This window comes from Rattus norvegicus, chromosome 5 (assembly GCF_036323735.1).
Source record: "Rattus norvegicus strain BN/NHsdMcwi chromosome 5, GRCr8, whole genome shotgun sequence".
Classification (NCBI taxonomy): Eukaryota; Metazoa; Chordata; class Mammalia; order Rodentia; family Muridae; genus Rattus; species Rattus norvegicus.
Genome location: NC_086023.1, coordinates 146,212,824 through 146,240,737, shown reverse-complemented (window position 1 = coordinate 146,240,737; position 27,914 = coordinate 146,212,824). Strand labels below are relative to the sequence as shown.

At 48.2% G+C, this 27,914-nt stretch overlaps 1 protein-coding gene across 5 annotated transcripts; it reads left to right on the top strand.

Annotated features, from left to right (window-relative positions):
• The first annotated feature begins 59 nt into the window (after nt 1-59).
• Zscan20 (zinc finger and SCAN domain containing 20) lies at nt 60-26,715 on the top strand. 5 transcript variants are annotated; one of them, XM_063288626.1, is made up of 8 exons: nt 60-187; nt 5,785-6,277; nt 18,075-18,246; nt 18,688-18,764; nt 19,003-19,087; nt 20,226-20,915; nt 21,949-22,371; nt 23,406-26,715. In XM_063288626.1, exons 1-8 carry the CDS (start codon nt 75-77, stop codon nt 24,653-24,655), a joined length of 3,303 nt encoding a protein of 1,100 aa, XP_063144696.1. In that variant the 5' UTR covers nt 60-74; the 3' UTR covers nt 24,656-26,715. The 5 variants fall into 5 exon arrangements, with proteins under 5 accessions (XP_063144696.1, XP_063144695.1, XP_008762400.2 ...); XM_063288625.1 differs by having other exon boundaries at nt 60-265; nt 21,952-22,371; XM_008764178.4 differs by having other exon boundaries at nt 60-265.
• The last annotated feature ends 1,199 nt before the right edge of the window (nt 26,716-27,914 follow it).

Genomic DNA, 27,914 nt, shown 5'->3' with positions numbered 1-27,914 from the left:
GAAGATAGTGCACTCATTGGCTGACGTCATCTGAAAGGCGGTCGATAGGGGAGTTGCCCACCGGTGCTCGCGCGATGCCTTTTGGGAGTTGTGGTCTTAGAGGCCGGGTTCCCGGGCTGGCGGCGCCAGGACTCTGCGTCCCAGCATTCCCTGCAAGAGCCCGGGAGCACTTCCGCCCTGTTGTGAAGTGGGTGTCTCTGTGGGTGAGTCTGGGTGGCGGATGGGGTGCAGCTGAGACTCAGGCGCTGGGCTGGAGGCTTTGGAGGTGGTAGTAGCCGGGTAGGGTTGGGGGGAGCTGGGAAGGTGAGAGGGGAGAGTGAGAGGGGAAAGCAGTGTGGGGTGTGTGTGTGTGTGTGTGTGTGTGTGTGTGTAAAGTGAGAGGGGAAAGCAGTGGTGTGTGTGTGTGTGTGTGTGTGTGTGTGTGTTTATGTGTATGTATGTGTACCGGGGCGGGGTGGGGGCGGGCAGAGGATGCAGCGTCTAGAGATGGGCAGGGTCACTGAGGGGTCGGGATGAAGAGTGAGTTTGAGAGGCGAGCAGCGAGGCGGGTCTTGCAGAGGTCTGTGGGTGAGGTGGTAGGGTTGAGTTTTGGCTGTGTGGGGAAGTCACCTTCGGGTTTAGAAAAACACCGCCAAGGGGAGAGAGGATTCAAGGGCCCTGGCAAAGTGAAGAGGCCCTGAGCTGGAAGTCTGACCTTAAAATAGTGCTTCATTCTCCACACCCGAGTTCATGTCATCTGTGACGGGACTGGCCATTGTGTTTAATCCCAAACCTGTACTTCCTCCCTCATAACTGAGGAAACTGAAAGGCATTTTCATCTACTAACCTACCACCTCTACTGACCCGCCCACCGACCTACTTGTTTTACCCGCTGATTCTGCCTGCGCCTGCATTCTTCCACACTCACACCGTTCGCCATTCGCTGTTCGCTGTTCCTGGCTTGCCATTTCTTTAGTATTTCTTAAAATTACCCCTATCTTCCGAGAATCTCTGCGGAAGTGTCCACATTTTCATTTCTCCAGCAGCTCGGGGAAACATTTGCAGCCAGTGTGATCTGTTGAAACCCTTAAACTCTGACTGTACCTTCCGATCGTTCTCCAGCTTGGAATCCATCCTTGGCATGCAGCACGTGTTGAGTGAAATCCGATCTAATAGATTCTCCATAATTCCCTTTGCAGCCCACTTTCCCCATACTGCACACTCCGAGACTGCCAAAGTGTTTCCCATTCTCCGGGCGGGCTCACTGCTTTTACAGCCTATCTCTCTGCTGAACCCATCCCCCATTCTCTCTGCAGAGAACCACTCTAGGGCCAGTTCAACAGTTCCCTTCTGCAAGTTGTCACCTCCAACTTCCCAGCTCCCAAATCATAATATATTTATGACATTGGATTAATATATTAATATATTATTTTTTTTCTTTTTTTTTTTTTTTTCGGAGCTGGGGACCAAACCCAGGGCCTTGCGCTTGCTAGGCAAGCGCTCTACCACTGAGCTAAATCCCCAACCCCTAATATATTAATTAACATTAATATCTGTGACTTTTTTTTTTTTTTGTCTCTTCCACTAGATAGCTTCATCAGGGCAAGAATGAACTTTGTCCCTTTGTCCAGACCAATGTAGGTCAAGCAAATGAGTAAATGCTCGGGGAATGAGGACTAAAGACTGTCAGGGTGAGCTTTGTTAGACTAGGTTTGAAGATAGCTATGGACTTCCAGGGCTATAAGCTTCAGTCTTCTTCCTGGAATTGATGCCTGCTGAGAGCTGAGGCTGTTGGGGGCTTAAGGACAGTGTTGGCCAACACAGGGATATATACAGTGGTTTCCCTTTCCTGAGGCCTTGCAGCCTTTGTTAATTGATCATAACATATGTTCATGCAGTAGTCATTTCTCAGCAGACTACTCTAGGTACATAGGCTCACAATGGAGGATGGTCTGCTAAGTGAGACCTATCTGCCCTCCCCAGTTTAAGTCCTTAGATGTGGGTCTCACCTCTTACAGCCATAAAGTGTACAGTTAGCTCAGTAGGACTGACTGATAACCATTGTGAGCCCCCCCCGGTTTCTTACTGTTTTGAGGTCCCCAACCAATCTGGTTCTTTCTCTGGACCTGGGGGGCATCTCCTTTCCACCTCTATTGTTATAGGAGCCAGTGGAGGGGGGACTTAGCTCCATATCCAGTGCCCTGGTTGTCAAGGCACTGCTCAGCTTCCCCATGGTTAAGTGGGGCTGGGGATTTAGCTCAGTGGTAGAGCACTTACCTAGGAAGTGCAAGGCCCTGGGTTCGGTCCCCAGCTCCGAAAAAAAGAACCAAAAAAAAAAAAATGTGAGAATTTCATACAATGAATTCTGGTGGCCCTGGTTTTGATTGAGCACCCCTCCTGAGTCTTTCTGGGTACTGGAAGAGAAACCTTTGTGATTTATTTAACCTAGACTTCTGTCTGAGATAATACTGTAGGAAGGACACCCTGCTTCCTTTCCGTGCCAAGAAAGGCTCTCGAAACTAAAAGCAGGCAGGGAGTAGTGGAGACACGGGGAGTAGCACCACAAGAGGAGACATAGTTGGATCCCACGTGGGGTAAAGTCTACGGTCATGCTTTATTTAGTCCTCATGTGTCTGAAATGGTTCTGGCTATTGTCAGCCTTGAACTCTAGAGGTCTAGTTTCTCTTGGAAAAGGCAGGAGACCTGGGGACATCCTGGATCCCCATTCCCTCAGGACTTCACCGTGGGTCACAGTCCCTGCCATTGTGTGTATTCACTTTTTCCATCTCAGGCTTGCTGCCTGCTTTAACCTGGGAGAAGAACTGGGTAGGACAGAAAGCTGTCTGATCTGCCCGGTACCACGCAGCAGTCAATAGGCAGAAGATCTAGAGTCTCACTCTTCCCTGGATGTTCTCGTCTGTCCCCACAGCATTTAGCAGCGTAGGAGGATGTGACTCGATTACAGAAAATGGTTGGAGATTGACCTGGGCCTAGATCCTATCTTAGACACTTGGTGGTTTTAGGACTTTTTCTCCCAGCCCTCCTTTCCCCCTCTCCCCACCTTCTCTCTCTGGGAAGTTCTGTTTCTCTCTATGCATCACAGCTTGGGAGTCCTTTGGTAAGGAGCCGATTCAGTGAGCACTCTGTGTTTGCATAAGCTTACTAACACAGCCAGGTTTTCTAGTGTGACCGTGAAGCAGAAGAATTGACTTCTGTCTGAAAATGCGGTGCGGAAGACAGCCTGTTTCCGTGCAGTGACAAGGAAGGCTCATGAAACTAAAGGCAGGCGGGGAGTAGCAGAGAGCTGGGGATCAGTACCTCATGCCCACTGTGGAACAGACACGGGTGGAATTGACTCTGAGAATTAGTGCACTCTCTCTCTCTGGTCTTCCTGGCTCATGGGTGTTACAGTGAATGTCACCTTAGCAGTAATGGCCCTCCACTTGCTTGTCTGGAGAATTCTGTGCACGTATAGATGGAGAATGCTTAGAATTGTACTTAGAGCCAATAAAAGCACCTCTTGGAGGCCTGGGTGTATCTCTGGTGGCCTCAGGGCTGGAGAATGCCCTTACACAGCTCCTGGATGACGCGTTGACCTCCCTTCCCCTACACTATTCTGTAGTCCTTATGGAAAGATTGATATATGATTCCGACAGGGGTTCCTGCCATCTGTTTGAAATGAACCTTTGAGGCTTTTAGGATCTCTTCCCCAAAAGATGTCCTGTGCTCTGGCTCTGTCTGCTCATTGCCTGATGGGTGTCCCCTCTATGCCGGAACGTAGGAGCCTTTACTTGCCAACTCACCATCTGTCCCTAGACTGTAACTTTGTGAAGGCTGAGGGGCCTCTCTGTCCCAGGGACTGTTGGATCTGTAGCTCCCAGTACAACGCAGGGGCACATTCGCTCTGTGAATGCCTGACAGGTTAGTCCTTGTGTATGACAGTGACAGATAATGGATTAGTGTGTCAGGAAAATGTGTTTTTTTTTATAAAAAAAAGTTAGGAAATGTTGATTCTTTTTTTTTTTTTTTTTTTTTTTTTTTTGGTTCTTTTTTTCGGAGCTGGGGACCGAACCCAGGGCCTTGCGCTTGAAATGTTGATTCTTTAATATAAATCATGGACAGTCTAGAATTTTGATATAAGAGTTATATATTTAATACAAGGCAACAAATCCCTTTAATGCCCTGCTGTTTGTCATATTTGAGGCTGAGTACTCTGCTGGCCTGGTAAACAGTGTAATGGCATTGTCCACTGTAGGGATAGGCGACTGCAAAACATGGACGAGCATTTATGTCAGAGCCGTGTATCAGCTGCTTTGGGAACAGGAGCAGGCATGGCGGTGGGGCATGACTGAGAACACCAAGGCACTCTTCCTGGAGGAAGTGGTTTGGTAGCCAGAAGTGGCCCAGTGGCCCTGTGTTCTCTAAGCATCTTCCTAAGTACACGGAAGTCTTTTTGGCTAGTCTCTATGCTTTTTGTCACTCTTGCCTTGTCTCCACACATCCCAGTCAGATGACCCAGAATACCCAATGCTGCCATCCTTCGCCTCTTAGTTCTGCTGTGCCATTCCAACTTAGATGCAGCCAATGGCCTCCTTCCGTTGGGTGTGCTTTATGCCATTAGACTTGCGATGACGAGCTTGTTTTCTAAGAGAACCCAGTGTGGCTGTCATCAGGGAGGCTGAACCCCCCTTGGGTGCCAATGTGTGCGTTTCTCTACAGAGGGTAGTGGAAGATGGTGTCCTGGAAAGGTGGGAGTCGGGGAGAGAGGAACCCCTGTGACGTGGGCAGGCAACCAGTTGTCCTTGGTCTAGTGTGATCCTGTCCTCGTGAGCTCACAACTTCACTCCCATGTTTCCTCCACGTGCCGAGCACTGTGCTAGAGCCTTCTGAAGCTGCGGTCTGGGCACTGTGGTAATTATAATAGGGTGATCACGGTTGCCAGGGAGAGAGAGCACATGAGGCGGTGGAAGCTGGTGACCAAGGACGAGTCCTGTTCTGGGGAACAGGAGGGCCTTGGAAACATGCAGTTTCAGGAGAGGCCTAGGTAGGTGAGAATGGACTGGCAGTGACTCCATGCAGCTTGCCGTAAAAGGTGAGGAACTCAGGATTTTATTATTTATTTCCTTTTATTTATTTATCATTTATTGATTGGTTGATTGATTGATTGAGTCAGAGTTTTGGTTGTTTGCTGTTGTAGCTCAAGCTGGTCTTAAACTTAGACTCTTCGTGCCTTGGCCCCCTGATTGCTGGGGATTGTGCGTTTGGTTTTGACCCGCTGGATATGAGGTATTGAGAGGGTAGTCAAGTGTCGGAGCCATGAGGTACGCAGACTGCTGTGGCTGGAGTTTCTCAAAGCGTCCATTTAGAGATGGTGAATATTATGTGTGGGATGACTGGGGTGAGGGGGATTTTGCCAGATGATCATACTAGGATCAAGTCTCAAGTCTCAGAAGGCAGGTCTCATGGAAGAGATGATCCTCTCGGGGTCCAGCTTTGGCGAAGGTTAGCTTTGGAACATGGCGTAGAGGAGAGAAAGGCCACACTAGGGTCAGAGCCCAGATGGCCAGGGTTCTTGGATTAAACATTTAGGCGTGTCCCAAAAGCTGTAACATGGCGCTGTCTTCTCGTAGAGCGAGCTGGGTGCTGGCTTTGGTGCCCGATCTTGGTCCCACTTCCCGCCCTTTGCAAAGCAGTGTCTCTGAGACTCCCTGCGCCGTCACGGGTTGTGGAAGGGATGAGAGAAGAGAAGGAAACAGGGCTCCTGTATCCTCTCCCTCACCGTGCTGTGTCTTTCTGCCTTCACAGTCTTGGGGAGCAGTCCCTCCCAAGAAGTACACATCGTCAATGCAGGAAGCCACCGGATGAGGACGACCCTGCTAAAGTGGAGCATCCAGGCCAGATGATGGCTGTGGCCTCGCCCCCGCCCGAGCCGGAAGACCTCCTTATCGTGAAGCTGGAGGAGGACTCGTGGGGATCACGCTCCAGGCCTGAGGAGAGCAGCCATAGCTCTGTCCCTGGCCCCGAAGTTTCCCGCCTGTGTTTCAGGCAGTTCCAGTACCAGGATGCGGCTGGACCCCATGAGGCCTTCAGCCAGCTCTGGGCTCTCTGCTGTCGTTGGCTGAGACCTGAGCTTCGCCTGAAAGAACAGATTCTGGAGCTGTTGGTGCTGGAGCAGTTCCTATCTATCTTACCCAGGGAGGTGCAGACCTGGGTGCAGGCACGACACCCCGAGAGCGGAGAGGAGGCGGTGGCCCTGGTGGAGGATTGGCACCGAGAGGCCTGGGCTGCTGGACAGCAGGTGAGGCTAACAGTCTGTTCTCTGAGAAGCTGATTAGGCAAGGTAGCGAGTCTGGGATTGGGTTAATAATCTCCCCCAAATTGGAATAATAGTGATCATTGAGTAATTACCATTTACTGAGCCCTGCTGCGTAGCAGGTAGTATTCTGACTGCTTGACTTGTATTAGCATTTATTCTGCCACAGATTAATAAGGTGGGCCGGTACTGTTAGCCTAGTTTTTCTAGTGAGGAAATGGAGGCAAAGAAAAGAGAGATAATTTGTTCAAAATCACCAGCTACTGGGTTGTAGAGCCAAGATTTGCACTCGGAAAAGTCTGACTAGAGGGTGTGTGCCTAACCAGTACCATTCAGTGTGCCCGACCTGTATTATGCTGTGTGTTCAACAGTCATTATACGTACTCGGATCTCTTCTGATGCGTGTAGCAGCACAGAGGCAGAAAGAGTTTTACTGTGTTCATTTGGTAGATTAGGGTTCCAAGAATCGGATGTCTCATGGAGGTCGCTTGGAGAGCGAACCAGAGCCCAACCCTCCCACTCAGCCCCTCCATCCTTGGGGTTCAAGGTCATGCATGCTCTTTCCACTGCGAAACTGATGCTTCATCTGCAAAAGTGCAGTTTAAAATGCCCCCGAGGGTAAGGCTCAGGGGAGCATTCACTGATGTCCCTGCACACCCACTGTGTGTCAGGCCCTGTTCTGAGCCTTTTATGTGTGTAGGTCATCCTGTCAGGATACTGTTTTTCAAATGAGCCAGCAGCAAGGTAAGTAACTTGTCCGAATCTGAGTGGTAGAGACGAAAAGGGGAGGGGCATTGTGGATCCCACATCCGCAGTCTCAACAACTCACAAGCAACTCTGAGAACCTAGCATGTAATATGTCATTTTCCCATGGCACAGAATTTGGATCCTGCTTGCAGCTGCCCCTGTGGCTGGCTTCAGGCTGATGCAGCCTTTTGGACGGAAACTTCACCTCACACCCTTGCGGCTCTCCACTTGCTACAGTCAGGAATCCCCATGGCCTCGTACCTGACCACGTTTGGTTGTGAGGACTCTGTGTTAGAGAATACATATGCTGTAAATGACAAGGTTTTCTATCCATTTAAACCGTAAAGCTCCGTATAGATGAGAGAGTAGGGGAGGGAGGGCCGAGGTCCGTGGCTCTGCTCCTGGACTCCTTTATAGACTGGCAGAAAGCTACCATTTCACATCCAAACACAGAGCTTGAGCACAGGGAAGAAACAGTGGAATCCCTCGGACTCCGGAGCTGGAGGATGAAGAATGTGAGACCCTGAGATGAGGATTGAACTCAGAGCGTTTTCGATACTCGACTGTGAAGTGAGAAGCCAGATTAGGCTAGTTTTTCAAGCGACACCCCTGTGAAGTGGCCAAAGGTTGAACCTTCTAAAATAGAAAAAGGAGATAAAGCAATGGCGTCCTCTCTGCTCCCCCTTTTCCATGACCTACCTCCATGTTTGTTCTCCAGCTTCTCTGCCTGCTCCTGGGTCCTCACAGTAGTAGGTGCACAGGGGGAAGCCTTCTACAGTGCATGCGCCACAGCTTGTGGCCTAGAGTTACAAGATCTCTGAGTTGTCTCCCTTTCTGGAGGCAAATCTAATTCTTCATTAGAGGGTGAACTTTTTAACTCCTCAGGGTGAACCTCACCCTGTTGTCGGTGCCTTCACTCAGGACCAAGTGGCCCTAAGATGTTTCCCTAAAAGGGGTCTTCGAGTACCGCTGTCTTACAGTCTTTAGCTTATTTCCTCTGGAACCCCACCCTTCATCAGGTATTCTGACGGAGTATTCGTTATTTTGAAAAGTTTTTTGGTTTAGAACTGAGTGGCGAGTACGGCGTTCTCAGATGTGGTCTCCATCACTGTCCTCATCCCCTGTCAGAGTGGAACGTTTATGACCCCAGTGAGCCTGCACTGACATCATCATCCCCCCACGCCCCAGAGTGTGCATGTCACGCCAAGGCTCACTGCCGGTGCTATGCATTGTACGGATTTTGGCAGGCACATGATGACACGTGTCCACAGTTATGGTATTGCTCATAGTAGGCTCACTGCCTCAACAGTCCTATGTTCCGCTTACTGGATTCCTTCTCCTCCCAACCCCTGGCAACTACTCATGTTTCTGCCATCACCTAGAGTAGCCTTTCTTTGAATGCCACAGAGGCGGAGTGCCACAGTCTGTGACCTTTATGCCTTGGCCTCTTTTACTAAGTAACGCATACTTAGTGTTCTTCCATGCATGGCTCGATAATTGCTTTTCTTTCCAGCACTGAATTCTGTTCTGTTGTCTGGATGCACCAGTTCCTCCAGTCAAGGCAGAAGGATGTCTTGGTTGTGTCTATGTTTCGTCAGATAGGACTGAAAGCACCGTAAGTGTCATGTGTACATTTTCGTGGGCACATGAGATCTCAGGCCATTTGGGTGAAAATAAAGGACTGCATTGTTGGTTTTTATTGCCGAGGGGTGTTTATAGTCTTACAAGACATTGTTGAACTGTTCTGGAACGTGGCCCTGCTGTTCTACGTCTTTTGCTGGCAGTGAGCGTGGGTTTCTGTGGTTGCTCATCCTTAGTAGTCTTTGGTTTTATGTTGGGATGCCAGGCATTCTGATAATTGCAACGGGGTCCCACATTTTAATTTGTCATTTCTTATATGTGTGGTTGGGTGCACATATGGGTGAGTTTGTATGCACATGTTAGAGGCCACGGGTTGATGTCAGGAGTCTTCCTCAATAGTTTCTCTAAATTAGTTTGAGATGTGGTCCCTTACTGAGCCTGTAGTTTACTGACTGGCTAGAGATACTGTACAGTGAGCTCCCGGGAGCCTCCTGCATCCTCCTCCCTCAGGCTGGGATGACAGGTGCATGCATCCTCCTCCTTCGGGCTGGGATGACAGGTGCATGCATCCTCCTCCCTCGGGCTGGGATGACAGGTGCATGCATCCTCCTCCCTCGGGCTGGGATGACAGGTGCATGCATCCTCCTCCCTTGGGCTGGGATGACAGGTGCACACTGTTTTTGCCCTGGGTGCCGGGTCCTAACCTTGCTGTGCAAGCACTTCACTGACCGAGCCTTCTTCCTACTACCCAATTTGTGTTTCTTAATGATTATAAACACCTTTTCACATGCTTGGTTGGCATCCGTAAGTCTGTGGTGAGGAGTCTGGGTTATTCTGGTTCTTTTGCCTCTCCATATAAACTTAGAATCGATGGTAAGCCAAGATTCAACAAAAATTCTCAATAAAATACAAGCCAAATTCAAGAACACATCAAAAATACCATCTACCACAGTCAAGTCAGCTCCATCCCAGAGACACATGGTTGGTTCAACAGTAAATAAATATAGTCTTCCACGTCAGTTGATCTAAAGTGCAGGAACCACACGATCATCTCGTAAGCAGAAGAGCCTTTGACAAACGCCAGCATCCCTTCATAATAAGAGTTCTAGAGGGGTGGGGATTTAGCTCAGCGGTAGAGCGCTTGCCTAGCAACCACAAGGCCCTGGGTTCAGTCCCCAGCTCCGAAAAAAAGAAAAAAAAAAAGAAAAAGAAAAAAAAAGAGTTCTAGAGAATGGGACAGGGGACATACCTCTACATAATAAAGGATATGACACAAGCCCACAGTCAACATCAAACTAAATGGAATATTTCCACTGAAATCAGGAATAAGACAAGACAAGAGTATCCCCTCTCTCCTCTCCTGTTCAATATAGTGCTTATTTTCTTAGCTAGAGCAGTAAGACAGGAGAGAGATAAAAGAAGCAACCGAAAAGGAAAGGAAAATGTCAAAATACCCAATTCATAGCTGGTAAACACATTCAAAAAGCCTATTAGGATACAAAATTACCACACGAAAAACCATCTTCCTATATGCAAACAGAAAATACTAGAAAGAAATCAAGAAATCATTATTCACAATTACTTCACCCCTCCCTCAAAAAAAAAAAAACCAACACCCCAACATTGGAATAAATCTAATCAAGAAACTGAAAGCTTGTACAATGAGAACTTGAAGACACTGAAAAAACTGAAGAGAGCACCAGAAGATGGAAAGACATTCCATGCTCATGGATGGTAGGGTTAATATTGTGAAAATGGTCATTATACTGAAAACAGTCTGCAGATTTAATGCAGTCTTCTCCATCAAAAGCCCAACACAGTTCTTCACAGAAATTGGGGGAAAAAATTAAATTTATATGGAAACACGAAAGACCCAGGATAGCCAAAACCATCCTGAATAATAAAAAGCACTGCTGGAGACACCAGCATCTCTGATTTCAAGCCATACTACAGAGATAGAGTAATAAAGCCAGCAAGATTCTGGCATCAGAACAAACACATTTGATACATGGGATGGAAACGAGGACTGAGATAAAAAGCTCACACTTTTACAGCCACCTGATTTTGACAAAAAATACACACTGGGGAAAACACAGCTTTCTCGGTCACTGTTGTATTGCTGTGAAAAGACACCAGGACCAAGGCAGTTTGTAAAAGGAAGCTACAGTTTCAGAGGGCTAGTCCATGGCCATCATGGAGAAGCAAGGTGGTATGTAGGCATGGTGCTGGAGCAGCAGCTAAGAGCTTTCATCCTCATCAGCAAGACGGAGGCAGAGAGAGAATGAAACTGTGATACAGGATATTTGATCACAGTGTGAACCCCAAGATTGTGGACTGGAAAAACCTGTTTCTAATTACGGTACAGCTCAGCCTTTGATCCTAGAGCTTTCTGTTTACCATAGACAAGTGCTTGTGGTGTGGCTTAGCCCTAGCACGCACTTTTAATCCAAGAGCTACACAAAGTTGACCCTAGGTCAAGAGGCAGAGCAAGTAACCAGCCAATAGGGAGTGAACATAAATGAACAGAAAGGAGGGTCTTTTGAATCAAAGGGCATTTAAAACAGCGTGGAGAAGGAGAAAGAGCTTTTTCCTTCTGGAGGGGAAGTGGAGTAGGAAGGTCAGCTAGGTGCTTTCTCTGCCTCTCTGAGCTAGTGAGCATTTACCACAGTATCTGGCTCCCAAGGCTTCATTTGGCAAAATCGAACAGCTGGGATTTTTGTTTTAGAAACAAGACTGGACCTGCTGTGGGCTTTCCTTCTCCAACGAGGCTACACCTCCTCCTCCTTCCTGAAGTCTACCAGCTGTGAACCAGACATGAAAATACACGAGCCTAAGGGGCTATTCTCATTTGAAACACCACAACAGCATCAAATGTCAGCACATGGCGCCGGTCAAACTGGAGAGTTTGCATGTAGAATGAGCTAGATCCCTGTCTTTCACTCTACACGAGACTCAAGTCCACATGACTCACGGACCTCAGTGTAAGACCTGATAACCTGAGTCTGATAGAGGAGAAGGTGGGTGGGTGGGTTAGGGATGTGCTTTAACCCATGGGCTCAGGAAAGGACGTTCCTAGCTAGACTGCTGCATCATAGGCATTAAGACTAACATTTGACAAGTGGGACCTCATTAAACTAAAAAGCTTCTGCACAGCAAAGGACATCATCATCTGAGTGAAGAAACAGCCCGTAGAATGGGGAAAAGGACTTGCCAGTTATACATCTGATAGAGGGTGAGTATCTAGAGTTGACAGCAAACAAAACAACCCCACACCCTAAACAACAAATATTCGAAACCCAAGTAACTTTTGGAACGTGGAACTATACAAAGAATTCTCAAGAGCAGAAATACAAATGACTGAGAAATCCATTTTTTAAAACTTTCAATATCCTTAGTGGTCAGATAAATGCTGCTGGGGCCAGCCCCAGCCGTTCTTCTTTCTTGAGACAACAGAGGGGAAAGAATGTCAGTGGGGGCAAGACTTGATCTTGGGAGATATTTAGGGTTGCCTTTTAATAATAAAAAATTTACTATCTTAAGTCTAAGTCACTGTCATTCTGTAGCTGACCTCTCTGTCGGATTTGCTCTGAGGCCAGAAGCTGCAGTCTTTGGCATTTAACACCTCATCCCCAAACAGCCGGATCCCCATAATGCCCTTACTTCCAATGCCCTTACTCCCAATGCTAAGCCTTCACTTCTAAGTTGTTTTTTATTCTTTAGTTCAGTTCTTTCTCCTCTGTTCTCAGCACTTACACATCTTTCAGATACAAAATCACATGGTAAAAAGTTCACAAGTCTACACATAAAATTTAAACCATAAATTGAATAAGAAGCTTACAACACAGTGCTTACATGCGTATCTGGCTAAACATTCACCGTCTCTCACTAGCTCATTAGGTTCATGGAGAGTTAAAAACCATAATTTCTGTGACTAAGGTATTAGTGAAGTTTTGTATAGATAAACCCAGTGAATATTTTATCTTCTGTCCTCGCACCTATAGTAAATCCTTAGTTCCCTTTTTATGTCCTTTGGTTAATTGCTTTACAACCTCGCAGAAAGTGCTCTGACTTGTAGATACCTGCTTACTATCTCAGAAGCAATTAACTCATGACACTTGAAGACTGGCAGAGTTCTCAATGCAGTTTTGACGTCAGAAAGGACTTAATAGCAGTTCTATTATAAAAGAGCTTGATAATTACTAATGTAATTTTAGGATGCCCCTCCCAACATCACCCCCACCCCCACCCCGGAGCTGAGGACCAAACCCAGGGCCTTGCACTTGCTAGGCAAGCGCTCTACCATTGAGCTAAATCCCCAACTCCAATTTTAGGAATTCTTATAGGATCATCATTAAGAGTTAAGAAGTCATCTATTTGTCTAGCGTCACTACAAGACAGTACATCTTCGTAGATCTGCAGAGATATGCTCAAAAGGATGGGCTAATACCTAGTGATGGTAATATATATTTAATACCAACAGGAAAAGCATATTAATAGCAGGAATCTTCCCTAAAATGAAATTCTTCTCAGCCTTGCCTAGAGAAGCGAGTCCATCATTAACTTTGATAGTCCATGAGGAACCATCTCAGGAAGATCACCTGCTAGTTGTTAGCTTCTTCTGATGGCTCCTGGCAAAATGCAAATTAGAACTGTTCTGAGACTTCATCTCACCCCAGTCAGGATAGTTGAGAATAAAACAACAGCAACAATAACAACAACAACAACATCAACGGCTGACAAGTTAGAGCGGTGTGGATATGGGGGAGGGGATATTTAATGCCTCTTAGTGGAAGTACAGGCTGGCACAGCCACTGAGGGGTCAGTGTGGAGGTTTGCCACAAAGCTAGCAATAGGTCTGTCGTGTGATCCAGCTATACCACTGCTCAGCACATTCCTGAGGGACTGTCTTCTGCCACAGAGGAACCTTCTCGTCCACCTTCACTCTGCTTTATACACAGTAACTGCACAATGGAAACAGCCCAGATGTCCTTCTGCAGACGATAATGGATAATGAAAATGTGTAGATATAGTGGAATGTTATTTAACTGATAGGAAAATGAATTACGGAATTCACAGATAATGGTTGGGGCTGTAATTAATCACTTTGGGTGATGTAACCCAGACCCAGAAAGACAAATGCTGCATGTTCCCTCTTATGTATAGATGTTAGCTTTGACAATTTAGATGCGTGTTCATTTCATTTTATTTGGGGAGCGGGTGGGGTCCGAGATGGTTTCTCTATGTAGTCCTAGCTGTCCTGGAACTTACTAAGTAGACCACACTGGCCTGGAACTCAGAAATCCAACTGCCTCTGCCTCCCAGATGCTGGGATTAAAGGTGTGTGCTACCATTGCCTGGCTTAGATGCATGTTTAAATTGGAGTGCCACAGAGCTCAGGAGAGTAGTAAGGGGTCATGGTGTGTTAGTTACTTTCTAGTATTGAGACAAAACACCATGACCAAAAGCAACTTGTGGAGGTTCAAGCTCACACAGTTCAGTTCATAATCAGGGGAATCAGGACAGGAACTCAAGCAGGAGCTGAAGCAAAAACCATGGAAGAATGCTCTTCCCTACTTGCTTTGCCCTCTCTGGCTTGCTCAGCAAGCTTTCTTATATAACCCAGGTCAACCTACCTAGGCACTGCCCAGAGTGGACGAGACCCTTCCACATCAATTGACATAGAGAAAGTGCCCTGCCCCAGTTGAAACTCCCTCAGATAGCTCTGGGATGTATCAAGTTGATAGGCGAAGATGACTAGGGGAAGGGGGAGGGAAAGAACAATGGAAAGAATGGGTTAAAGGGATGAGGGAGGCAAGGTAGTTTGGGAAGGGATAACTAACAAGACCTTTGAAAATGCCATGTGGAAAAGTGCCACTGAACAAGCTTCCTAAAATAGTCACATACATGCACATGCACATGCACACACACACATGAATGGAGTCACCCTACCTAAGAAACAATGCTTTCCTCAGGTCCCAGGCTATCAAATAAAAAGCCCAGTTCCAGATATGAGTTCCCTCTTTTCAAGTTGTTGGTCAGTGGGACCCCAAAGACCATCCCACCAGCACTACAGGCTACAGACCTTGCCCCTGGTCGCCTTTCAGAACTCAATCCTAAGAGCCTGTTACTGAAGACACCATGTATTTGAATTAAAGAGAAACCAAGCTGGTACCAACCTGGAAGCTTCATCCCCACTAGCTAGCTTTCCTAGAGGCAGAAAGTGTGACAAGGGGCCTGGTAAGATCTCTTGGCAGGTGCAATGTTGTCATGAATGTTATGGGGTAACAGATGGCATGATTGGATTTGAGGCCTGCTCCACAAGATGGGGCTCATGTTTGGTACTGCTCACTGGACTAAAAACTCACTGACAAGGTCACAGGCCTTAGCAGAGAACCAAATACGATTATTCTGCTAAACGGACATAGTATCAAGCTGCCCCCTAAATTCTTACCTTTATTTCCACGGATTACCACATCTTCTGTCATGAGAGAAACTACTTTTGCAGCAGGCGTGGATTAATTCAGAGACACACAGCCTGTTACCGTGCAGAGTAAGAGACTGGAGCGCTCAGCTCTCACTGGGATGTCTCTACCATACACCCTACCCCAAGGCTCGGGGAGCATCACAAAACAGGAGACAGAAAACTTGTAAGAGATACAGGGAGTAGCTGCCTGCACTGAAAGATTCTTTGCTGGACTTGACAAGGCTGCTACACGCATGAACTCTGTGTGGGGAGCTGACCCTGGTCTTCTGGAAGAGCAGCCATGCTCTCGGCTGCCCAGATATCTTCAGCCCTGGGTTCTTCTGGTTGCAGTGCTGGTAACTCAACTCCAAGCTGTACAACTCTCACTGCATCCCGAGGCCTTCTTGTTTTAAGTTGTATTTACGTGTGACTCAAAGTTCTTATAGACTTCTCTTGAAATTCCTTCCTTGACTCAAATATTTACTTGTGTATTGTTTGGGGCCCAAGTTTACTGGGACTTTTTCCAGTTACCTTTCTGTTTCTGGGTCACCTCCATGTGGTCTGATAGCACAGGTGTCATGATCCTGTCCTTTCAGGTGTGTTTTGTGGCCTGGCATGCGGTTGCCCTGGCAGTGAACAGTCCATGACGGCAGATCTTGTGGTCCTTCGTTAGAAGCTCCTCCTGGCAGAATTCAGTGATCCCTCTCCTGCTCCGCCTCACTAATGAATCTACACCACCCGTCGCTCGCTTCCCTTCAACCGTCTTTGGTTTTGTCTGTCCCAAGAGCACTGCTGAAGTCACCGACTACACTCATCCTCTTCTACTTCTGTCAGTTTGGACTGTGTTATGAGACGTACAGAGGATCAAGGCGTGTGTAATCTTTACGTGGATTGGGAATTATTATGCCTTTGTAGACTGTTGGCCCTCATATCATAACTACCACTTTTCATCCCTGGGAACTTCTCTTGCTCTGAAGTCTGCTGTTCTGAAATTAATACAGCTTTTCCTACTCTACCCTCCTTCATGTGCACTTGTGTGGTATGCATGCATGTTTGCATGTGTGCTTATATGTGTGCGTATGTGCTTGTGCATGCGTGTGTGTGTGTGTGTGTGTGTGTGTGTGTGTGTGTGTGTGGAGGGGGGTGTGCTTGGAGGCTTGAGGTTGGGGCCAGGAATCATCTTTAACCACTTTCATATCTTATTCATTGAGGTGGAGTCTCTTCTGTGGATAAAGCTAATCTTGCTTGCTCTTGGGATCCCCAGTCTCTGCCTCCTGAAGCTGGCATTACAGACAGGCCACCGTGATCAGCCTGTATTTACATGGGCTCTGGAGATCCGAGGTTGACCTGAACTGCTTGTGTGTCAAGAACTGTAACTGTTAGGCATCTCCCAGCCCACTTTCTTTTGGTTAGCGTTAAATTAGGATCTCTTACTCCCTTTGCTTTTTATCTACAAGATGTCTTTGTATTTAAAGTGGACTTTTTAGTTACAAAGACAATCTTGGTCTTTTAGTTGGTTTCTTTATTTGTCTTTGAGATAGGGTTTTATAGTACAATCCAGCCGGCCTCAAACGTGCAACCCTCCTGCCTCAGTTCCCCAACTGCCAGGATTGTAGACGAGAGTCACCATGCCAGATAGTTAGTGTGTTTAGACCACTGGCACTTGGGCTACTATTTTTAAGTTTTGTGGTTTGAGAATCCCATCTTCCTGCCATCTGACACTGGTTCATGTTTATTGCTCTTCAAAATGTCGCTTGCCTTTTAGTGTGCCTTGCAAGTTTTGGTTAAAAGATAGCATATGATGTCTCAGGTGGAAGGAGCTATCTAAATAAGTCTTTTATAATATAGTGGCAGAGTATGTCTAGTGGGCAATCTATAGCCCTGTGATTAGCCTGTGCTCTGGACTCTGAACTTCATCAGTATTTCTCAGACTTCCTCTTTCAGGTGGGGCAGGCTGCTAGAAAAGTGTCTGTCACCTGTGCAGAACAGTGGGGAATGGATTGGGTGGCTCCTTTATGTAAAGTAGGTTGTGGTCTGGCGAGCATTGCTCACAGAGTACACTGGTGTGTTTCACCATGGTTCCTGGCCCTGCCCCACCCTACCCTGCAGAAGCATGAGGGGACTTTGCCGTGCTTTTCCCCTCATTGTGAGGAAGGGTAGAACTCTTGGAAGTAATACTCAGTAAAGCTCACCTGTCCTTGTGAGTGACTGGGTCTCCTGGAGCTGACTCAGGTTGCTTGCACTGTGCCTCCAGCTGTAGGGCTTTCCTGCTGGCACTGGTCCCTTCAGAGGTCTCTGCTTCAGTGACGTCACCTCTCTTACGTCTCCAGCCTTGAGGGCAGGCATAGGTGTTGTGGCCTCGCTTCTCTGCTGGACCTAAGAGCTTTGAGTTTTGCTCAACTTACTTCTTGCTGAGGCAGAGGACGACTTCTAAGCTCTTTACTTACTGGATGAGAATCTCAAGATGGTCCTCATGGTTGTCTCATACCTCTCCATTGTCAGTCGAATCTGCCTTTCTTCTGTGTTGACAGTTCGGGTCCAAGGGGTTAAAGTCTTTGCTGTGCTATGGCAGCATCTGGAGGGCTGGGTGGAGAGAGAGGATTGTCTTTGTGTCTAGTGCACTTTCCCCATCGATTTTAATGACTTAAGAGGCAAGCAGGCATATACATAGGCTTATAAATTATTTTTAATGTCACAAATTTTTATGTAATTTGCCTCTGGGAATCAAGAACACTTTGAATAGTGATCACCTGCTTGAAATACTAGTGTAGCCTCCCCAGAATTCAACAAGATAGACCTCATTTGGTAGTATAAATGCCAATTTGTATTCTGAGGTCAGTCTGATAGCTAGCTTTCTTACTGTGTTAAAACCCTCTTTGGATCTTAAGAATCTGTTAACCCCGCGGAACACATTCATACTCAAAGTAACATTCCTATCTCACTGAAGGGACCTTGGGATCTGACGGTTGGAAGTCTTAACTTTGTGTGTAGGGTCTGGAGCTGTGCACTGAAGACACCAGGTCCTTTGAAGCAGTTCAGGAGTTCCAGAGGTTCCAGCTGCAGCCAGTGGCCCACTGCTCTGAGAGACAGCCCCAGAAACAGAGGGTGGAGAAGACACATCCTGGCCTTTCCAAGATGCCACCTGAGTCCTTGAAAGAGAGTGGTAAGTGCCAAGGATATGGACACGTAAGAGAATGAGGCCTTTCCTCCCAAGGGATGGGCTTGGGACGTGGGGGAAAGGACATGTAGAATTGAAGGTACAAGGTGGGATAAATGTCTGATGGATGTTGTTACTGAGCAGTAAAGTTAAGAAGCTCTGTGAAACAGGATGCTTGTAGCATGCCCCACTAGGGGGAGTTCTACAGAAGGTGCTGGCGTGGCAGTGGGTGGGTGCTGCTCACAGGATGGGAACTGGTACCTCACACATGGTACATGAAGGCAGCTTAGGAGTCCCATCCTCTAAAGGAAGTGAAATGGCAAGTGTGTGGCGGGCATGTGGCACCCTTGGTGTGATCCCATCGTGACCTTTGGGAAGCTGTGTCTCAGAAGGAAGTGGTTTCGGAAAACCGAGGCTTTTACCTCACGGCATTGCTGTCTTCTTCAGCTGTCTTCACACCCCAAGCCCCAAGTGTTCCAAAGATGGCGAGCGCTGGAGATTGGGAGATGGCAGCCAAGTCCCAGGTAAATGACTTCTTTATTTTTCATGTCATCCTCTTGCTGTGCCTGCCCCCCAACTCAAGCCTCTTCAGAGGGGTACAGAGCATAGAGTTAACCCTTGCCCCACTGGACCTGCTGCTACTCACTGACTGTGATGCTGTCCCCACACATGGCTGTAGCGATCTCTCTTAGGTCTGGTCAGGTTCTCGGGCTGTTTCTAAAGTGTCATTGATATTTAAGGTCCTCTGTGTCTGTGTCACAGGAAACCCTGAGCCCCAGTAGACAAGCCCAGGAGGAGCCCTGCCAGGACCCCGAAGGAGAGGATTGTGGGAACAGTGCATGCCTGGGTAAGGAAAGTGTCGTCTGCTCCCGGGGCCAACTGGCCTGTTTCTGGTACACTCAGTTCTAAGAGAGGGGTTGCCATTTCCTTAGAACCAGAGCTCTGCCCTCTCTGGACTTTCAGAGGAGGAAGAAGACCCATCCCTTGTAGCCACCAGTATAGAGAGTCTGCAGGTTGGAATGGGGGCTGCATGCTATTTCCTAGAGCTGGCCCTGCTGGGGCTCATGACCTGGGTGCAGTCTCCTTGGTCCGGAACTGGACCAGGCCATCTGTCTCAAAAGTTCAGAACTCCTCTTGGGGGCAGACTCCTGTAAACTGAGGTCAGGAGAAAAGTGAGTATCAAGGGCTTCTAAATGGTCAAAGCTCATATGACCAGCACACCTTTCTCTGAAGGCCACCCATACAGAAAGTCACGCTAAAAGGCCCTTCCCTGGATGGAGAGAGGGAGGGTGACACACAAATGGGGGGAAACAGGGAAGGTTGTGACAGGTTAACTTGGGATAGGCTTAGACTAGAAGTCTGAGGGCCACTTACTGGACAGTGGGACCCCAATAGTGCTTGCCTAAATGAACCAAAATGCTGAATTAGAATACCCTGAAAAGGCTTTACACCCAAATTCTTTATCTAGATCGCCTCAAACATTTACTGTAAGGAAAAGGCTTGCTTTCTGCTTTGTGAGGACCAGGTGCTTCTGGGAAGGTCTTCCTCTAGACCAGCTACATTGTTAGGAGCCCAGAGGACGAGCTTTCCAGGCACACTCCCTGTTAGCTCAGCGATGCTCTCTGGCTCTACATTCATTCTCGCTCGCCCTCTCTCACCCCTCTCCCCTTCCCTCCACCAGTGAGTTGAGTCTGATGGGGTTGTTTGGGGGCCTGGGTTTGTCAACTGCGGGTCCATGCTAGCCACCCCGTTGTACGATGTATTTCATGGAACATATGAATAACATCACCTCGGATGACGAGCTGGCAGGTCCCCTTCATTTTTGGCGAGGACCCCGTGTCTCCTGAGCACCTCTCCCTAGGGAGATGGTGGGAATTTCTCATCGGCCTCTTTGAGGAGAAGGGCGTGAGTTTCAGGAACAGTTTAGAGAAACACATTCTGACAGGGTCATTTACTCAGTCATTTCTGTCCTTCCTTTTGTGTAGGAGTTCCAGCTTCAAAGCCAAGTGTCGCCTCCCAGCACGAGCAAGGAGCAGAGACTTTGGGTCTGAGCCTTCTAAATTTTGGGACTGGGAGCGCCGCAGATGGTAGCGTGGACAGTGAGCAAGACAAGGCAGCCCGGGGAGCAGCCCAGGCAGACGCAAGGGCCTGGGTCGAGCCATGCCAATGGGGCACGGAGGACATGAAGGTGTCAGGTGTGCACTGGGGCTATGAGGAAACCAAGGCTTTCCTGGCCATCTTAAGTGAGTCCCCCTTCTCTGAGAAGCTCCAGACTTGTCACCAGAACCGCCAGGTATACCGGGCCATTGCCGAGCGGCTGAGAGCACGGGGCTTCCTGCGGACTCTGGAGCAGTGCCGCTATAGGGTCAAAAACCTGCTACGGAATTACCGGAAGGCCAAGAACAGTCGTCCACCAGGGACCTGCCCCTTCTACGAGGAGCTGGAGGCCCTGGTGAGGGCTCGGACAGCCATCAGAAGAACCACAGGTGGGCCAGGAGAGGCGGTAGCACTCGCCAGGCTGGGTGACAGCGACACTGAGATGGATGACCAAGACGAAGGGAGCTGGGAGTCTGAGGAGGCAACGCAGGACTGCAGTGGTTCTGGTCTGGCCGCCGAGGAGTCCATTCACGGGCCCAGGATTGCAGGGGGCCCAGCTCTGCTCCAGAGCCGTATTGGTAAGAACATGGCGTTTAACTGGATGAATACCAGCCAGGTTGCTGCCTCCTAAGATTAGAGCCCAGCCTATGAGTTGGATCACTGACGCTAGAGGGAGGTGCCAAGTACCTGGGCCCTCCTCAGACTCAATCTTCAATGCACTGCGCCTCTTAGTTGTAGGAGCAAATAACCCCGAAGCCTTGCTAGGCCTGGAGAGAGTCCAGTTGCTTCCAAAGGGAGTCACTCCCAGGTGGCACCTGAGTGAACCAGGTGTGTTTCTCTTAGTGTGTGTGAGAACAGCCCGTTAATTCTCAGATAGCAGGTCTGGGATAAGAAAGAGTGGGTGAAATACTAGAGTGTAGAGAAGAAACCCACAGCGTAGCCTTGACAGTCACTCACTGTGTGGCAAACACCTAATCTTGCAAAGGGAGAGTCACTGGCAGCCATCTGAAGCTTGGGAAACCACATAAGCAGGAGCAGAACCTGGGTCGCTGCCTGTTTTCATGTAGCCCCTCCCCCTGCACCTCTTTCCCCTGCTGCCTCCTTGGGTTACATCACTTACCTGAATGGAGACTGCCCCCTGGCCCTTTCCTTCTTTGACCAATGAGGAAAGCACATCCTCAGGTATGGTCTGCCACCTGGTTACTTCCTCAAGGTCCATTTACGTCTCTGATCCTTGGGGATTCTCAGATTCCATATAGTGTTGAAAGGAGGACCCCCAAAGGAGACAGGGATGCATTTTGAGTGAGTGCAGGGAGAATCTCATGGGTGATAGTCAGTCGTCAGCTGAAGCCAAGGAGGTGGGTCACTTGATGCAGTTGCTAAAGCTTGGTCGCCATGCCTCTCCTTCAGCAAGACTGGCTCTTGAAATGGTGAGAGAGGATGCCTTGCCCACTTCCCTAGCATGTCCCTGAGAAGAAGTTTGTGTTCCCAGGTCCTTGGACAGTTTCTGAGATCTGTGTTCTATACATGTAGGAGTGCAGGTGACCCCAGTCCTAATGACCTAGGGAAAGCTCTCAAGTCTCACACGTCTGAACTCTTCACTTCTGACAGCAGGCATGCACTGGGGCTTCGAAGAGACCAAGGTCTTTCTGGCAATCCTCAGTGAGTCCCCCTTCTCGGAAAAGCTTCGTACCTGTCACCAGAACAGCCAGATATACCGGGCCATTGCGGAGCGGCTGCGGGCACTGGGTTTCCTGCGGACACTGGAGCAGTGCCGCTACAGATTCAAAAACCTTCTTCGAAGCTACAGGAAAGCCAAGAGCAGTCGTCCACCGGGAATCTGCCCTTTCTATGAGGAGATGGACTCACTGATGAGGGCTCGGACTGTGATCAGGGCCATGGAGACGGTAGGAGAGGCCATAGGTCTTCCTGGACCTGGGCAGAGCGGTACTGAGGCTGATGACCAAGAGGCCTGGGGCGAGATGGAAGACGCGGGTGCCATTAGACTTCTGACTCCAGATTCCCAGACTCCAGGTAGGTGAGCTGGCGTCACTGGGTGTTGGCACAATCTGCAGCCTGGTACAAAGATGGGGGCTGAAAGGACCAGAATGGGCACAGAACACCCCAAGACCGAATTCTCAGCACATAGGAGATTTATTTGCTCCAGAGGGACAGAGGGCAGGGGGTAAGAAACAAAGACAGAAGATAGAAGATGGATGAGAGGATAAGAAACAAGGTGTGGGGAGAAAGGGACAAAACACTGCCTCTTGATAGAGAGGAGACAGACATGGCCCATAGGCAAATGGTTTCTAGAGGTACAAGGGGAAACCCCATTAGGATGAGGCATTTAATTTTAATTGGGCATGCTAATTAGATGAGCCAAAGGGACCTTTTGATTGCTGGACTTAAATACTTTAAACCTTTGAACCAATACTGGACCTTAGTGGTCAGCCTTAGTAGGAGGAAGAGGCCAAATTAACAGACTAGACCTTGGAGGGCAGCTGTAGGAATGCGATCTTTCAGTTTACCAAGGCAGAGGCAGTGGGGGAAGGGCAAGCATGTTTGCAGTGCTCGGGTCTATAGAGCCCTTTAGGAATCCTCTTTGTCTCTGAGCCAAAAGATTGAATATGATCAAGCAGGAAAAGCCCGTGCACCGCGTGGACACTGTCATATGCCATCATGGTTAGTGCTGGCCTACACTCTGGGTGGCCAGGCCAGCCTTTACCGGGACACACCTGGGTTACTATGGAACTGATTGTTGACATGGGGCCTGTTTGATGTGCTGGAGGACGAGAAGAGCTGTTCATTATTGAATACAGACGTCAGAGGAATGGCTGGGGAGGAGAGCCAGGCTTCATGGTCTCTGGGGTGGAGGATGGGGCTAGCCATTTCTGGGCTAGAAGCACATGTTTACACAAAAACTTGCTAGCTTTCGTGCTGCTCACATTTATAAGCTGCGGGCTATAATATATAAATCTGTACTAGCCAAATCGACAAGACACATGATATAGTTATGTTAGCGCTAGCCAATGAGTGAACAAACCTTCCACTTCTGTCTGTTCTTTCAGGTTTTGAGTTGAAGCCTGAGGATGAATACCAGATTTCAGAGCGGGATGATTTGGGGGATTCGCCTGGAGCCTTGTCAAGATACACCAGAGAAGCTGTTTGCCAGCCTCACGGCTGGAGGGAGGACCATGAGAATGGAGACGAGGGGGAGTGGAGGAACACTCTCCCATGGGACGAGTGCTCTTCTGAGGAGGACTTAGAAAAACTCATTGACCACCAAGGCCTATACCTCACAGAGGAACCCTACAGATGTGACACACATGTGAAGAGCTTCAGTCGGAAAGTGCATTGCTTTGCCCCCCAACGGATCCATGCAGGTGAAAAGCCCTACAAGTGTCTGGACACTGGGAAGAGTTTTAGTGACCATGCCAACCTCAGTACCCACCAGAGAATCCATGTTGGAGAGAAGCCTTACAGATGCCTGGAGTGTGGGAAGAGCTTCAATGACCCCTCTAACCTCATCACCCACCAGAGAACGCACACAGGGGAAAAGCCCTATAAATATGGGGTGTGTTGGAAAAGTTTCACCGAGAGCTCAAACCGACTGAAACCTCAGCGCATCCACTTGCAAGGAACTCCTGACCAGCGAAATGAGCCTGGGGAGGACTTTGGCCAAAGTCCATCATTTAGTGCTTACTGGAGAGATTCTACACGGGAGAGACCTAAACAACCTCAGAATATCAGCATGGGTGCAGACTCTCCTGGAGCCTGTCACCCCAACTCAGGGGAGAAGCTGTACCCGTGCCCTGAATGTGGAAGGTGCTTCTCTAAGAACTCTGCCCTCATGAGTCACCAGAGAATCCACACAGGCGAGAAGCCATACGAGTGTGTGGAGTGTGGGAGGAGCTTCAGTAAGAGCTCCAGCCTGGCTAACCACCTACGAACTCACACCGGTGAGAAGCCACATAAGTGTGCGGACTGTGGAAAGTGCTTCAGCGAGCGTTCCAAGCTCATCACCCACCATAGGGTCCACACGGGAGAGAAGCCCTACAAGTGCCCGGAGTGTGGAAAGTTCTTCAGAGACCGGTCCAACCTCATCACCCACCAGAGAATTCACACAGGAGAGAAGCCGTATAAGTGCAGAGAGTGTGGAAAGTGCTTTAACCAGAGTTCCAGTCTCAATATTCACCAGAGGATCCACACCGGGGAGAAACCCTACAAGTGCACAGAATGTGGCAAAGACTTCAACAACAGCTCCCACTTCAGTGCCCACCGCAGAACCCATACGGGAGGGAAAGCTCCTCCCAACTGAAGAGCAATAATATGTATCTATACCTCCCATGTTTCTAAAACATGCTAAAAGAAACCTTCCTATGTTTAAGCTTGGTGTAAACTTAAAAGATGCCATCTTGGTAAAACTCCAGTAATTTGGAGATGAATTACAACTACTAAGGATTGAAGTTTGAAATACTTCTCAAGTGTAATTTGGTTTGCACACCCTCAACACACCTAGAATCCCCAGGCTGTCCTTACATCGGCTGTCACTTGAGAGCTTAGTCAGTGAGGCAGATGGGTGATGTGGGGGTTAGAGTTGAACCCATGGCCCAACGTATTGATTCCAGTTTCTTCCTCTGCCTTCACTGCCCTTCCTATGGAAAGCAGTTCTTGTTCTTGGTAGTTTGCAGTTGGGGCAAATCCTCACAGGGAAACCTTGACTCCTCACAGTGAGAGGAGGTGTAAATTGAGAACCAGCAAGTGAGGAAGCAGTGACATCATCACAGAATAATTATTTATAGCAGAAAAAGCTGTTTTTTGGCAGCCAGTACGCCAAGTGCCTTATGTATCATCTCATTTAATCCTCAAAGCAGTCCTACTTCCCAGAGTAGAAAACCGAGGACTAGGAAAGTCAGGAGACCTGCATTAATAACACATCTGAAAATGGGGGAGGCAGAATTTATCAAGACTCCTGTGCCGCAGGGCCTAAGTGGTTGTGTTCCCCCAAGTCCTCTTACATGGGGGCAGGTAGGTGGTACTAGGATCTCAAAGTATGATCATCAAGGAACTCTCCCTTTCACAATGGAAGTTGAGAGTTCCTGCAGATCAGAGGATTTGGTACGTTCAGAATTGGTGAGGCACTCTGCATGAGGCTGAGTTGTTACCAGAGTGACGAGAGGAGTCACCATCTTTGGAGGAATATGGGTGAGAGAGGTAGGTAGACAGAGCCTGGTATATCTTGCAGCAAGGTAGTGCCCTGGCTACATAGTGGGTTGAAGAGTCCTTTCTCAGATCAGTCCTGCTTCTCTACACATGGCTGAGCACAGGTGAACAGGTCTTACCAAACAGGCCTTCCTGTAGCCAGTCATGCCTGCCTTTTGGTCTCTCTGGCTCATGTTTTTTTCATTTCCAATCCTGGTGCCTGAGGTGGAAGGAGTTGACACATTGTCCTCTACTGAGAGGGCTTGAAAGTGGTTCCATATTCTATGTTCATGGCACCATTTTAACTTGAACCCTCTCGTCTCAAGCTGCCCAGTGTGGTCTCTCAGACCAGCCACTCAGATAGACAGGCCATAGCAGGGAGGTCTATACACAGTGATTTTCTTGCTTGTAGCACTTTGGCTTCCATAGTTTTTTCCTTAGGGTTTAAAAATAATGACTAAGGATGACTTTGGCGTTCCTAGATTTTTAAAGGAAGGCGACTTCCTTACATCTACATGTGACCTTAGAATGCCACTCGCATCCCAGTTACTCCAGGGCTGTGTGGCAAATAGTGATTGGATAATAGCTGGGAAGAACTTTGGAGAAAGCATGTGAGAAAGCAGGTAGAAGGTCTTGCCACCCCCTCGAAAGGAGGTCGCTCCCTAGCCTTCTTGTACCAGAACTCCCTTCCCAGGAGCCAGTCCACCCGAGGCTACTTTCAGCCAACTCTCTTCAGTTTACCTTTCCTGGCTCATCTTATCTCTGAGGATCAGGGGTCATGGGGTGAGTTCTGGCTAGAGATCAGCAAATGTCTGTGGCTACATCGGAAGATAGATAGAATACCCTGGGTCTGAAAGGAAGGGTCTGGAAGTAGAGAAGAACATTCTAGAGAAAGTTACTGAGGTACGAAGGAGCATGGGTCCTAGGTGGAGGTAGAGGTCCAGGTTTGTAGTCTCGGGTAAGGGACTGGGATGGTGGGAGGGTGGCATCTGGGGTTGCATAAGTGCTGGGTCAAGGTCATTCTAGGTGCAGCAACATCTCCAGCTCTTTCCTTTCACAAGTTGGAAGTTTAGCCAGGTGGGCCCTTCATGGTGCTAATCTCTATCAATCCCAGCCTCACATTCAGCACATGCCTTAGCTGTAATTAAATTGCCTAGTGCTCTTTTTCTCTCCAAATGGTACATTTTGTGTTTGTTTCTTTCTCATTTGCTGTTTTTCATTGCAGCCCCACATAAGAGTTATTGGTACTAACCATGCCACAGCCACAATGTTATACTGCTTTAAAATACTCCTTAAAAAAAAAAAATCAGTTCATTACTTTTAAACTTAGCCTTGGGCAAGTTCTTAGAGCACAGGCACAAGGCAGTCAGATTATTTGCCAGATTATCACAGAAATGGTCTCATATCCCAGTTCCTGATAGAGACTTTGTTTCCTTCAGAATCCTCTTGAGCTGGGCCCCCACCATCTGCATTTCCATCAGTACTGCTATTGTCCTGACTCTTACTATCATGGCCCACTAAGCTTTGCATACAGCATTCTACCCCCAAACACAGAGCAGAGAGAACAAACTGGAACTGAGTGAGATTATAAGCAATCAAAGCCCCCCCAAGCCCCAGTGGCATACCTTTCCCTGCAAGGCTCTGCCTCCTAAAGGTTCCATCCACTCCCAAACAGCACCACCGTTGAGGGTCAAATTCAAGTACCTGAATCTATGGGTAACATTTCTCATTCAAACCACCACAGTCATATGGATGGACCTTAGATGGCACACTCAGGGTGATGTGTTCAGATGTGTGTTGTCAAAATCTAACAACTGATTGGAGCTCAAATGTGTTGCTGTCTGGTTGTATGGAAATATCCCAGTTAAAAAAGTTAAAAGGGTTTGAATGGTTGCAGTGGTTCTGTTGAGGGAGGAGATATCTTTCTAGGGTTTCAGAAGAAGACTTAAGGAGAGCCGAGGAAAGTGAAGGGTGTTTGTTGCCTGAATGGAGCATCCATGGCTCCAAGGGGACAAAATGTAGACACAGGAAAGCAGATGATGTAAGCTTAGTCTGTGACATTAGGTTCCTAATGGGTCTTTGAGTAACAATTCATTTGTATGTTTGAGCCTGAAGTTGGGGGAGAGAATATATCTAGAGAGTTATATATGTGGGTATGGAGGTAAATTCACAAGGAAGGGATTATATTCAAAAGTAGTATTGTTCTTAAGATAGAACCGAAGAAGCACCAAAATGTGAAGGGAGATGCCCCTCAAGGCAATGTGGACCACTCCCCACCTTACTCTCATAATCTTTTGGACACTGCCACCCTTGCTTGTTGAACCCTGGCTTCTTGTATAGCCTTGGGCTTTCTGGAAGCTTCACTGTGGAGGACT